Source organism: Passer domesticus, chromosome 1, assembly GCF_036417665.1.
Source record: "Passer domesticus isolate bPasDom1 chromosome 1, bPasDom1.hap1, whole genome shotgun sequence".
NCBI lineage: Eukaryota > Metazoa > Chordata > Aves > Passeriformes > Passeridae > Passer > Passer domesticus.
This window is the reverse complement of record NC_087474.1, coordinates 110,229,892-110,244,175: the sequence shown is the minus strand read 5'-3', so window position 1 is coordinate 110,244,175 and position 14,284 is coordinate 110,229,892. Positions and strand designations below refer to the sequence as shown.

Here is a 14,284-nt window from a genome sequence, read left to right as displayed (position 1 = left end):
AGAGCAGCACTGCTCATTTGCCCTGCTGCACACAGCAGAATTGCATCATGAGTTGATGGGTTTTTGGATGATATTCCACTTTAAATGATAAACTGTACAAATGTTTGGGGTTAAATGCATTTGTGCAGTCTAGATTATTGCTCTAATAAGAGTTCTGTGGCAAAAGCTGAAATAAATTCTCTAACTTAAGAGAAGGTTACAGGAAGAGAGGGTCCCATGTTGAAGGAAGTTGAATACTGACCCTGAAAATTACCTATTTTCAGTCTGTTTTGGATTTTGTGTGAGCTACAGGTTTTTATGAGCACATGCTAAGTGTTTTCCTCACACAGGGATATCTGCTTTGAGACTGTTTGACCTTTTGCCTTCTGCAGAAAGAGTGGTTGCTTGTAGAAGTTGAAAATTAAGTCAGTAGTAGCTATGGGCTAGCCAGGTATTAACTACTATTTAATGCAAAATAATCTCAAAAATAGTCTTTGGTCAATCTGCCACACTTGTAACATCAATCTCCTCACTTCATTTTTTCTTCTCTTCATTATTTCTGTCAACCTAATTTGCCATCTGTAAAACAAAGGAAATAATGCATTTTCATCTTCCAGCAATATTGTGAAAAGAAATTAATATTTGTGAAGGGAGATGGAGCACTCCTGGTTTTGACTTAGGAATAGTAATTTCTTTGGAGTTGTCTGGGATAGGTGCTGCTTTTTATTTAGGACGTTGGTTTTGGTTTTAGTTTTGGGTTTTTTTAAGGTATAGTAGATGTTTTCTTACCTTTAAGAATGTAGAAATCAAGACAAGCTGAAATAGCAGGAATCATGTTAAGAGTGAGAAAGAGATTATCTTTCTCTAGGAGCAGGTTTAGCCACTTGCTGCAGCTGTTTGTGGTTGTTGATTCCTCAGAACTTCACCAGGTTGTCAGCATGTTGGTTTCATTCTGACAGGTAGATTTTGGAATTTTAGTTGAGAATTTGTAAAGCAGGAAATGTCCAATTTACTCCAGTAAAAGTTTCAGTCCTTGGTTGATATTTAATATTATGTCGTTGCAAGAAAACCTTTGGGAAGATGTGGAGGGGTATTCCTAAAGACAAGCTGTGACATGAAAGAGGAGTTGTCTCTTGCTCAGATACAGCTGTTACTGCAGCATGATCTCTCCAATGAACTGTATGTATGAACCCATAGCACCTTTAAACTTGAAGTCAGTCCATGTAACACATCTCTGAGACGTCCTGGGGTGTGGTGTTTTCAATCAGTGAAGAGTATTTTGTAAATTAAATCTTAGGCCAAAGTTTTTTCTTCTTACGCAGTGTGCTGCTTGTGCAGTGTCACTACGTGATTTATAGGTGCCTACAGTTATGAAGTTTTGTGCTTTTCATGCTTCTTTTACTGTGTTTTCCTGCTCAAGTAACAAACTCAACCTGGTCTGTGTAAAGTTCAACTGAAGTTGAAAATGTGTGACTGACTAGATAACTGAGAGACTTAAATGGACCTCTAAATGTCTCTTCACCTCAGCTATCCTTTGATTCTATGTACAATGAAGTTCTTGTATTCAATGATAAGCTATGTGTTTAGTTAAAATAAAAGAGGAGAAAAATCTTACTAAAGGTTGATTAGAAAGCTATAGATTCAGTCATGCTCTTCATTAGAGAATATTTGTTACAAAGAAGTTGACAAGTCTAGCTGGTACTGCTACCACAGAAATCAGTTGAAGAGTGTTGTGAAATCTGTGGAACTTGATACTTGAAACCAAGCACAGGTAAACTCAGGCTCTTAAAATAGGGATTATCTGTAAGAGCCCAAGAAATCATATAGGCAAGTGCAACAAAACCACTGCAAAGGTTTTGTTTGTCTTCTGCATAGGGAAGAGTTGTATGTCCTCTCTTTTTTTTTTCTCTTCCTAGTAGAAATTCCTAGACTATGAGATACATTCCTTATTTTGGTAGGAAGTAGTGGTGAGTTCCAGCTGAAGTATTGGAAAATCTGTCTTGCTGCCTGAGTGTTGGCTGTTTTTTAGGGCCTTCGTCCTATCCCTGTGTAGCACAGTCTGGCATACGATGAGTAGGTACTTCAGAGTATTTTAAAAGCTGGTCTGGAGATTGTGAGTTGTCACTGCCCATGCCTGTTTTACTGTTACACTTTATTTTACAAAGGTCACCTTTATTAAATACAGAGTTCAGATGAGTAGTTTATTTTGCTTATTGCAGAAAGATTTGTACAATTCTTATATTTGAATCTTGGTATCTCAACATTTCAAGTTAAAATATAGGAATGCTCTCTGATAAGACAATGAGTCTGTTCTGTCTGTTGGCTACTATCTGAGGAGTCTCCAAAATAAATAAATAAATATATCTTAGCACATGGCACATATTTCTGAAATGCATGTTTATTAAGCTGATGCTTTGTTTTATTCAACTTTTTTGATATATCCACTAAAATCTGGTAGGGCCCATTGCTGCAGGGGAGAGGTCAAGCTAAGATTGTGCAATGGGTATAGCAAAAGAGTAGAACTAATCCCAGCATTGCATGTTCTAGCCACAAAGTTGTCTCAAGTGTTGTGCAAATCTTGAAGAAAAAATGTAATAAAAAAGAATTTCTCACTTCTGAACCAAGAATGTTTTGTCATATTTTTATCATCAAATGCTGTAAAATCTGCCAGATTTGTGACTCATGTCCGTGCTGGGTACTGCATTTGCACTTAATACAGCAACAGACTGTTGCCTTAGGCACATTAGTTTGAGACTGTGTTGGAGCTTAGTTCTTTCATCATAACCCTGACACCGGAATGTGCATGCACTGAACCGTCACAATTGTGTGAAAAGACCTTGTGAATATTTTCCAAATAAAAATGTTCTTGTCACCTTTCATCTGCAAAAGCCACTGCATGTATCATTCAGACAGCGTTCTCTCTACAATACTAAATTGCTGTGCTACCTAAAGCAGTAGTGGTTAGTAATTTATTTGCTGGTTACTGCCAGGGAACTGAATTGTGAGTACAATGAGACACCGTGGAGCGCAGGGCAAAAAGAGCCTGGTGAAATGTTCTGTTCGTTGTATTTGAAGGTATTATAATGTGTGCCACATACAGGAAGTTGTGATGGTAAAAATACAATCTCAAATAGTACCGTGTACACAAATAGCCTTTTATTTAATCTTTTCTTACGCAGAATGTGGTTTCCTTTGAGCTTATAAAGAATAATATGGTTGTAGCCTGCAGCAGGAGGCAGGCTTGCCAGTAGGGATGTATTGCAGTGTATATTTAGTCCATTATAGCTGCATATATCTAATGTATTATCAGCTTTTTAGAAAAAATGTTTTACTGTCTAGATTTTGTACCTATTCAACTTTGACTTTTAGCACCCAGGGAGTTAAAATGTTCCCTAATCCTACTTAGCAGTAATATGTGTTGGACTACAGCAGTGCCCTCAGTTGCTAAATGATTGAAAGGAAGTCTTTTTTGGGGGGATCCATGTAACAAAAGAACCTTAAACTGTTTCTGCTCAAATAAAGCCTTTAATGACCTTTTCAGTGTCTTTGTTGTAAAGATCAAATAAACTGCTCTAACAATTAGAGAATAGCTGTGTTGATATAGTTTTCTTCAATTAAGACCTTGGTACAAATGTTTTTCTGGCTGCAGTCACTGAAATTTTGACCTTTCAGAGCACTGTTTTGTATAATGTTCTGATGAGATTTTTAAGTGCTTGCTCTCGGCATTTTCCCATCCTTTACCATCATTTTGACATTTTCATGAGACATCAGCCATGTTTGAGACTTCATTTTTGCAATTCTATCTGTCCAAGGAGGTAGTGGAAAATGGACCACAGGGATAAGCTGGTCATTCTCAATGTAACAAAAAGGATATGGAACACTCATGCTTTTTCACAGTGCACAGGAATGACAAGACTAAAGGCTTCTGGTTTGTGTTCTGTAACACAAAAAAAAAAAGTATTCTTGGGAAAAAATATTTGTGTGTTGATCATGGAGTCCCCTGTGCTTTCCTCCCAGAGACAATCCCTTCTCAGCATTGTCCTGTCAAGTCTCTCTCTCCACTGCCTCCTTGTCACAGTCACATTCTGTCATTTGGCTAATCTGAAACTTTAGACGTATTTCTGTGTGGGAGATGCCAGGTTAAAATGCAGACAGATGTTCTTTTTGTAGACATGGTGCAACCCAGAAAAGCCTGGCCCTGTGCTGCTGGACTTCACTGCCCTCTTACTGTGTGTTGTAACCTGAATGGTCTCTTTCCTCACTGTAGCAAATTGCTGGTCTTGTGCCTCTTAGCACATCCCCAGCCTCTAACTGAAGTATTCTGAATAATTTCTTGTTCTGTCTCAAGCCCTTTTTTCTTACTGGACACTGTAGTTGAAAAGGTAGATGCTGATCTGATTACATGTTAATTTACCAAGAGCCATTTCATTGTGTAGCAGTTGGCTCTGGTTGAGTAACTGTATGTAGAAGGACTGAGTTCCATAAGAAGAATATAATTGGCAGTGCTGCTACATCTCCCATCACACATTTCATTTAGCATTAGTAATTAGCTAACCTCTCTTTTGGAGAGAAATCACTTATCTGAGCTGTTTGCTGAAGGATGCTTTTGTTGTGAAATAAAATAGTGAAGTCATTTGCACTTTCCTGATAAGAAGAAAAAAGAACACAGAGTGTTAAACTTAGTTAAATGAACATCTTTTTGCTAAAACTCTGCTTCTTACAGGATTTGAAAATACCAGTTTTCTCTAGCTTTTTGGTCCTTTGTGCTATACCCATTCCCTTTCTTCCAGTGTGTTAACCTCATCTGTCTTTGACACACTCCCAGCAGAATGCAGATAACATTTGGTATGGCTAGGCGTGAGCTACCTACATACTTCTTAATTAGCCAGTGTGTGCATACGGCTTGGCCAGCTGGCTTTCTCTGAACAGAATATGTAATGTTGGCTTTTGCCTGCCTTTCCCTCAGTTCAGCTGTTCTTAGCCATCTCTCTTGTACTCATCCACTATTTTTTTTTTTCCCTTTGGTAGACTCTTAATAGCTTTGAGATATAGATATCAGTAATTTCAAAATAAACTTGGAAGAGACAAATTTCTAGGGCTCAGAAGGAGGAGATGGCTAAGAGAAAATCAGGTCAGTCTTAGTTTAAATCAGTGACTGTCCTCTCTCCTCACTGTAGTTTAGTTTGCTATGTGTAGTGTTTTCAGAGCTTGATTCCTCCTGCTTTAAGCTGAGACATGTTTAGGAATTTGTTGAATGTGCTCCAAACTTTAATGTGCATTTAATACGTGGAACTGCACTAGAAGTAGTCCAGAGCAAATCTGCTAAATATGACTATTGTAAATTTGGATTTTTGCTACCAGCTGTTCCACTATACCAATCTGCTCTTGATAATTCTTTACTTCTTGCTAATTTAGATGTAGCCATAGTTGTCATTTTCAGAAGTTTAATTTTATAATAACATTCTGAAGCATTCCTGTCAACTATTTATGGCAGAAATTTGGTATAGTTGATTCACTGTTTCCCAGTCTGGAGTAAATCCTTGTTGAGAGAGAGGTGGGTTTTTTTGTTTGTTTGTTTTGTTTGTTTTTTTGGTTTTGTTTTTCTTCTTCCCTGCAGATGAAGATAATTCTTTCCTGTAAGATATGGGAAATATGGAAAAGCAAAGGTAGTTGAGAAGATTTTCTTACTCTAGGCCCCTGCTTTTAAAATGCAGATGCTTTCTAGAGCAGGGGGATAGATGCAGTGTCTTGGAAATTAATTCATCAACTACTGGTATTCTCATGGAAGGCTAATCTTGTGCCCCTTTGCTTTGATGTAGTACTAGCAGGCAGCTAACCTTCAAGTACAGCAGGGCTACCAGAGAAACCTTCCCAAAGCATCCTGTAACATTTTGCTGTAGGTGTTAAAGGGAAGACAGTCTGAACCAAAAAGGAAACAAGTAGTTCAGTGAGCACCAGAACTAATGATGCTTAATTTCTTAGCAGTTTGAGTCTTGTGGTTGACTTGACTCTGGTAATGTGCAGGTCTCAACTGAAACATCCCCCCCAAAACTAAGAGAAAAAAGGAAAGTGGTTTACAAAGGCCATCTCCTGTGGCATTTTCTTACAGGCAGTATGTCATGAAGCTCATATTGAAGCCTTCCCATGTAAAAAATGGTGATGGATTATTATTGTTATTCCTATTATATACTGGCCATCTTTTCCCATGAAATTAGTGAGTGCTTAATATATTTGAAAATTTCTGCTGCTGTCAAATTAAAAGAAAATCCATCTACAGGCTTGGAAGTCATTAGTGAATCATACATATGCATCTAACAGGAACACATGGCCCTTAATTTCTCGGAAGACCAGACTGAAGGATGTAAAGGAGTGAATGACAGTGGCAGCAGCACTGTTGTAGTACTGCTTGAATTCCCTGGTTTTTTACATAGGTAAAGACAAGCTTTTTCATCAGTGCTAGATGTAAGATTATACAAATTAATACAGTGACTTGCTGGCATTAGAGATTTATTATATCGCTAATTTTCTGTAGCTAATTATATCTGAAATTCTGGTTATTGGTGGGATTTTTGGGGATTTTGGTTTTTTATGTCCAGGGTTTTTTATATTAAATAATCCTAGCATTTTTTATCACTGCCCATAGATCTGTCTAAATACTTACCTTTGTTACTTCAAGGAGAAAATAGATTTTTAGTTCCTTAGTTGAAAAATGGCTGAGAGAAGAGTTCACAGCATTTCCAGTAGTATGACTCATGATTGGTAATGAATGTGCAGGAAAGATGTCCAAACATAAAATAATATCTGATTTTGTGACAAACAGAGAAGTTTCTTTAGTAGGAAGCAAATTCTGTTTCATTGAACAGATTGAAATCAGTTTGTTTGAGAGAAAGCACAGCTGTGCCTGTGTGTCAGATGAAAAGTGAGGACACTGCCTGTTGTGACAAAGGAGAATAATTTGAATGTGAAGAGTTTTAACTTTTAATTTAGGGTTCTGGTGATTCAAAATGTGCTATCAAGATTGTCTAATAAGCCAGTAATTGCATTAAGAAATGGCTGTGAGGAAAACTCAAAGTAGACAGATCTAGGTTTCCCTGGAAGACTCTGTTAATGTTCTACATTTTCACTATGAATGCGAACATTTGTGTTTAGAATTTGAGTTGAAATGGCATTGAACTCCAGACAAATGGAAATAAAAGTTGAAATGTCAGTGAAATCACTTCTTCCGCAGAAAATGTTATTGTTATATACACTATGTAATCACCAGTTTAATAGTTTGCCTAATTTCTGGCTACCATAATGATATTTTAATAATTTTTAAAAATATCTACCCTTTATGCAAAGTATTTTCTCTCAAATATGTGATTCATTTTGTGTCTGTTTTAAATTTTACACAGCAAATTGTGCAAGAGCAATCTGGTGCTTGAAGCAGTTCATGGAAATAGTGCTGTGTGTTAGTCTTACAGTGTGGTGGTTCTGCTTTGATAACCCAGTATGTGACACTCAGTTTTAGTGAACTTCCAAAGCAGTTCTTCTTGGATCAAGAATTTCACGAATTCACGTTTACTTTTGATCACAGAATCCGTGGGTCAGGTTGGAAGGGAGCACAGTGGGCCATCCCAGAGTACATCCATGGCACAGGATTGTGTCCAGAGGGTTTCTGAATACCTCCAGTGAGGGAGGCTCCGTGGCCTCTCTGGGTTATCGGTCCCAGTGCTCGGTCACCTGCACAGCAAAGTTCTTCTCATGTTCAGGTGGAGCTTCCTGCACATCTGCTTCTGCCTGTTGATCTTTTGGTAAAGAAAATGGGAACATCCTATGCTTTCTGTTTCCATTTACTTAGATTTGTATATTAAGTTAACTGTGTTATTAAAATACCTTTAATTGAAATCTGTTTTGAAGGTGTGTGCATAATCCTCTTGCCCCTATACAATACTTGAGGCTGGGTTTTTTTGTTCTACCACTTTAAAAAATAAACTGTTGCTGTCCAGGTAAGACATGCAGGGAGCCCTTTTGTGAAGGGCAGCTTCTACTGGTGAGGCAAATGAGACCTAGGGAGCCAAGCCTAAGCTAATAAATCTTAGTAAACTCATTAAATTTGGCTTCTTGCTGTCATACACCAGAGAATGGCGTGTGAAACCAGGAAAGGAAGAGAAGCAAAGCAGGAATGGAGGTGGTTTCAGGGAGCCAGGTAGCAGCAAAAAAGGAAGGAAAGGAAACAGCAGTATATTTCTCATTGCATATTCTGATTAAAATAATAAAGAAAACTTTGACCCGTTGATTTTTTTAAAGTAGTTGTAATCATGATATATACAATGGGAATTGTTACAAGTGAAACTTACAGAGAGGATTGGAGAGGCTAAATGAGCAGAGCAGATTTATGACTTGTCACTTTTTAAACCCATGAGAAGAGATATTTCCTACTGTGGTAATACATTAAGTTTGGTAATCAGCACAGTAGTATTCTGTGAAGATAGTAACTTGTTGTCTTTTGGGATTAAGGAAAGTTTTTTTGTAAATTACAGGAAACTTGACATAATGTTTCTTTCTCTTCTTTGAACTGATAACCATTTTTTGTTCCTGCAACTGTTCTAAAAAGCAACTAAAAAGGCTGATAACCATGTGCTTTGGTGTTCATTAACATTGAACAATCACTCTCTGTATCAGTAAGGCCTCATAAATCCTGTTAACACTCCATAAATGAAGGGAATATACTACTGTTTGTTTTCTCCTAGGTAAGAGCAGAACAGTATGAGTTTCACATATTGTATCATAGATTTTGGTTATGTGAGATTGTTTCTAATTAATCTCTTCCTCTTTTTCATAAGTTTGTGGTTAGTGTTAAAAAAAAAACAACAAAACAAAAAAAATTTCCTCAAATTTCCCCGCTCAGATTTGGGGAAAGGGAGGAAAACAGCAGACCTTAGTGCAACATTTCCTACTTCTCTGTCTCAAGGATTTAGCTTTTTGAACTTTTCTTCCCTTCCTATTCTGGAAGATTAAGAAAGCAGCATGTTACATTGTTGTATACAACAGTATTAATCTTAGACAAATATTCAAATTTTCCATGGTTTTAGCTTTGTGGGGATGGATGTGTGGGCAGGATGTAGAAATTTGTTTGAATATCAATGTCTCGTGTCAGGTGTAGTGTGCAAAATGGTTTTTTCAAAGTGACCTGTACCAGATTTGTTGTCAGTTAACTGTGTCAAACCAAAATAGTGGCCATGGTCCTAAAACAGCAACAAATTCTCTACGTGATGATCTCAAAATCTTAATGGTAAAGCAACAATAGGAGTGTTGCACCTGAAATGATGACTTGATCAGGCATAAACATACAACATCTCAGTAAGACTGTGATCATGTAAATACTTGTAACAAAATACATCAACTCAAAAAGACCCATAAAAAGTCACCAGTTCTAAATGCTGTCAAATGCAGTTTTACCTTTTGTGTGACCTTTCCTCTCAGCCATTCTTACAAAAAGGGTGGCTCTTCCTGCTGTGGAAGAGGCCAGTTGGACCTCTTCCATCATGTGAATCTGTAATGACACTTGTTTGGTATACCATGGAGATGAAACACTACTCAGTTCTTGGAGCTTTATATAGCTGTGTATCTGTCTCTAGAAGTGGCTTATGTAATTGATTTGATAGACAGTGGAAATTAAGGCTTCTAGTTCCAGGTTTAAGCTGTAGAAGATTTTTATTCTAACAGGCTTCTCTTCCTCCAGAAAGAATCATAAATCACAAGATTTGACTTTTTTTTTTTTTCCATACTACTTTAAATATACAGTATTTCAGTTTCCCAGGCTAGGAAGCCTTATTTCTCTTTCCAGTGTTGCTAGAAATCTTGTTCATCTTTCTAAGCCTTAGGACATTGAGCACGAAGTGAGATATTGAACCTATGAACCTGTTAAAATAGCCAAAAATGTTCAGTCTTCCAAAAAGGTAAGCTAGAGGGATGAGTTTAGCAGTTTAGCAGCTGCCTTGGTGCTTTTTTCATGACACTGTCCCCAGCAGCAGCTGTCTTAGACCTTTTGGGGTTTTGCCCCTAGGTTTGAGCTGCATGTGAGGAAGATGCTTGAAGCCAGGTGTTATTATTAGTCATCTTTTTTGGGGTACTATTTGGTTCTGCTACCATCTGCAGTAACATTTGTCCTGAAATGACACTGCAGTGTGTATATTTATGTAATGTTGTTTGTTTGTTTTTCAGACACAGGATGAACCCACTGATACAAGATACAACTAGCTAAACAGCTATAAAATGCCCAAATTTGGGTCTACAAAAACAGTTCAAGTTGAAAATTCTGACAGCAATAGCACCATGGTGGAAAAAACAACTGCAAGAAAGGTAAAATTTATATTAATGCCCATTTAATTTCAGTAAAATTAAGCATGTTTCATGATTTTTGTTGCTGTAATTGCAAGAAATATTCTGATACCTTCAGTATTGAAAGGAGTTATACATTTTTACATTTGTTTAAGTGTAACATAAACTGTGGGACAGAATTTGACTTTTATTGTAATGTGTGAGTTAATTTAAAAGGAGCTGGATGCTTTGGTTTTATCTGATATAAGTTAGTATGTAGTCTCCATATCTTAGCTAACTTGAAGTCTTCATATACTCACAAGAGAAACAACCCATATTTTATTTATTTTACTGTGTATTACTCTCTGTAACAAACACACAAAACAGGTGTGAAGGTCTGTGACAGAACACAGACAAAGAAAAACAGCTGTTTCCAATATTGCTTTATAACAGAAGGACTTACTCCCTCTGTAGGGAGCACTTAAAAGCCAAATGCTGCACAAAGCTTTAGGGTAGCTGCTGTACAAGGGAGTCCCATCTAAAAATTGTACAGTCCATTTTTGAGTGTTGGAGAATGAAGGAATGTCATGTCATGATGAAGGGTGGTTTGTTGTTTATAAATGTGAAGTATCCCATGATTTTCAGAGTTCTGGAGGCAAGTTTCAAATCACCCAGCTCTTCAGTTTGTCTGCCTAGTACCCTTGTACAATAGACCACGCATTTATCTGTGCTACTAATGAATAACAGAAGCTGGAGTAATCCTCTGCATTGACAATGATGAGTGACATGTATAATGCCCTAAGGAGAGAGAATCTGTTTGTTTCCCAGCAATCTACAAAACTGTCTTCTCTAGAAAAGGATTTTGTGTGTGTGTGTGGTCATACTTACTCTTGTGTCAAAACCTGTATTCTCTGCAAGACCATTTGGTGATGAATGGATATAAGACAGGAGGAGGTTAAAAAAAACAGGAGAAGATTAGAAGAGTCAGCATCTACTTGTAACTTTTTATCTTCCAAAAACATTCATAGGAACCTTTAGACCTTTCAGTCTCTTCCTGGTTTATTTCATTGGTCCCAGTAAAGTGAGGCAAAGGTAATTCTTTCTGCTCACTCTGATGAACTACTTAGATAAGACAAGGAAGATAACAGAATAAAATGGGGAAAGGAAATCAGCTTACTAGTAAAGGGATGAAATAATGTTGGGGTTTCTTTTTTTTTTTCCTATTTATTCTGGTCTTTATTTGGGATATTGTCAAGTTAATTGAAGTGTCATTCAGTAATTTAGGGAAAGAGTAGGGAATGGAAGTTCGACAAAGGCTGTGAATATGGAATCCCAGTGATGGACTGATAAAGTTGATACCAAAAAGTAAGTTGATAAACTGCTTGCTTGTTCTATCCAGTGTTGCTCACTGTCCACCCTGGTACAGTGCACTTCTAAATCATTAGAAGTATGAAAAATGTTAGGGATTCGTTAGCTAATGTAATTGATGTTAGGAAGTGCTAAGGCCTCGTGTGAAATAATGTTCATAAAAAACAGTGCCTCTTACAAGTGACAAGTAATGCTAAAGGATACCAGTCCATAAAAAAATCCTCATTCTTCACAAAATAAAAACTGTAGTGACCTAAATGGCATAAGACTATTCCAATGGTTAGCATTAGATAAAAGAAAAAAACATTTACAGGGTTTTGTTTCCATTTCATAGTTTTTACACTGTTTAGCTGGTTCTAATTGTGCACTCTTAGCTGTTGACAGAGAAATGTAGAGAAGTTACTGTTGTTATTATTAGACATAATTTTTCATATTTGTCCAGAAATTAATGCTTATTGTGCAGCCCTAACAACCAGTGAATAGCTATGCGAATCAACTATGTGTTCAGGTCTTCTGAGAGCTCAAAAAACCCCATTATAAATAACATTGTTAACTCAGCTGTTAATAAGCTGAGTTTATATCATGTATACATTATTTCATTAGGGTATACGTATTTTTATTTCAGTTGCTCATCTGGCAAGCATAAAAAATAGTACACGTGTGTATGGCACCTAGACCATCTAGTGTTTGCATGAGATATTTTGTTAACATATGAACATGATGAAATTTTAATTTATCTGAATTCATATTTCACGGACAAACTCAGGAAGTGAACTATGGAGATCTCTTCCAAAGGAGAAGCACATTTGGAGTTTGTAAGAATTTATTCTCTCCTTGGAAGGCTCCAACAATAGTGCCCAAAACCATTTAGTACCATACAGAATATGCTTCAGTATGTAATTATCTTTGATAGGCAGAAAAAGAATGCTTGTTCTCCCAGGGCTTGGTACATCTGCTAGATTATATGGCTCTCTGTTGTCTCCCTTTATGTCTTGTCATTGATTGTAGCAGTACCAGACAATAGAGCTGGAATGGGATATCAAGAAATTGTCCAGACTGCTGTTTGTTAGCCTTCTGAGACAGTTCCTGTTGAACAGATTAAAAATGTGTTCCTCATCATAGCACACTAGTATGGTTTTGTTGACAGAGAAAATTGTTCCTTGTTTCTACATCCTTCAGTGAGGCATGCATTAAATGTTGAGACATGCAGACCCAGTTCATCCATTTGCCCCAGAGTAGAATAAGCTATACTCAGTTCCTGACAGATGTTTGCCAGACCTTTTCTTTAAAGGCTTGCCTGATGGAAATTCCTGTCTCCTTGGGCAGTTTATTCTGATACTTAATTATGCTGACTGGCATAGAGTTAGATACTTAGTAGAAGGATAAATAACCTTTGCTTAGTCTCCTGTTGCAGTTTAAAGCCATTAAATGTTCTCTAGCTGTAGTGGTCATGGAAAGTATGTAATGCTTTTCACTTTGCAGCAGTAGTTTAGTTTTCTGAACATCAACATGTCTTCAGTGTTTTATCTGATTAGCAGTTTTCACTTGAGATTAATTAACCTCTTTAGAAACTCCACAGGATTTACGGATTATTTTATAAAAAATATCAAGTTCATTTTAGGTTGTTTGTATGGGTCACATTAAAGTAATGCAATAGACCTGTTGATGCTGAGTTTTGAACCTTGCCTTGGACCCTGAGAAAGAGATGTCCATGCTGTTGCAGTGACCAGGAAGAATTGGAACAGTGAATGCTCGCTCTTGAAAATGGAATGACTGGTCTAACTTGTAGGGTTTCTACTTCCTCTTCCTACTTCTACTTCCTCTACTCCCTTTACTTGAAGCTGAATCCAGGATGCCATTAAGAGTTTTCTATCTTCTAACACAGCATTTTGTGATGGTACAGTTAATTATTTTTATCAGTTTGTAGGACCTTGGTTTTATCCTGGCTTTTCCTGTTTTGTTTTGTCTTAAGACTGCTTTGCAAATCAGTCATTTTACATTCACCTTGCCAGGGCTCTTTGCTTCTCCCTCTCTTTCAGTTGTGTCTGCACAACAGATTGTATCTCTATTTCAGCATTGTCACCAAAAATAATAAATAGCATCAACTTTGTACAGACTGTTCATTGCATCTTTGGATTGGAAAGTCCACCAGTGAATGCTGAACGCTTATTTCCACATTAGCTAAGGAGCAAAATAGTCTCCTTTTTTTTCAGTTTCTGTGTATTCTATGTATAGCCCTTTTTAAAATTTTCAATGTGTTTTTATTTATCTGAAAGTATGCATTTTGAACTGTGTCTCCTCCTAATTAGATTATCACAAAATTAATTTTCAGTGATTATTAAAAAGCTCATGCATCAGTCATAATATTTAACATAATGCATATAAGCAATTTAAGAATTAATGTAAAGCTAGCAAATTACTTAAGCAGTTTGTGCCTCTTTGTGAGCACCTACTGATGTATTTTACTGAGAAGTGCCCTCAAAAAAGGAATTGTTTTTAAAGATCACCAACTGCAAAAAGTTGTGGGGTTAGGTTTTTTCCTACTGAACAAGTTGAAACCAAGATTTTCTGCTTAAGGATTCCAAATTATTTTTAGTTCATCCTTTCTATTGCATAGTATATAATATTCTAGAAA

The 14,284-nt window shown here is 36.9% G+C and overlaps 1 protein-coding gene across 4 annotated transcripts in view; it reads left to right on the top strand.

The window, feature by feature from the left end:
- ANKRD12 (ankyrin repeat domain 12) overlaps positions 1-14,284 on the top strand; it is a 58,650-nt gene that overhangs the window by 8,989 nt on the left and 35,377 nt on the right. For 3 of the 4 annotated variants that reach the window (XM_064433599.1, XM_064433615.1, XM_064433604.1), the window contains exon 2: positions 10,186-10,323. In XM_064433599.1, the coding sequence (XP_064289669.1) occupies positions 10,237-10,323 (87 nt within the window). In that variant the 5' untranslated portion in view covers positions 10,186-10,236. Of the gene's footprint in view, positions 1-10,185; positions 10,324-14,284 lie in introns of those variants that run through there. The other variant, XM_064433624.1, reaches the window with a different exon arrangement.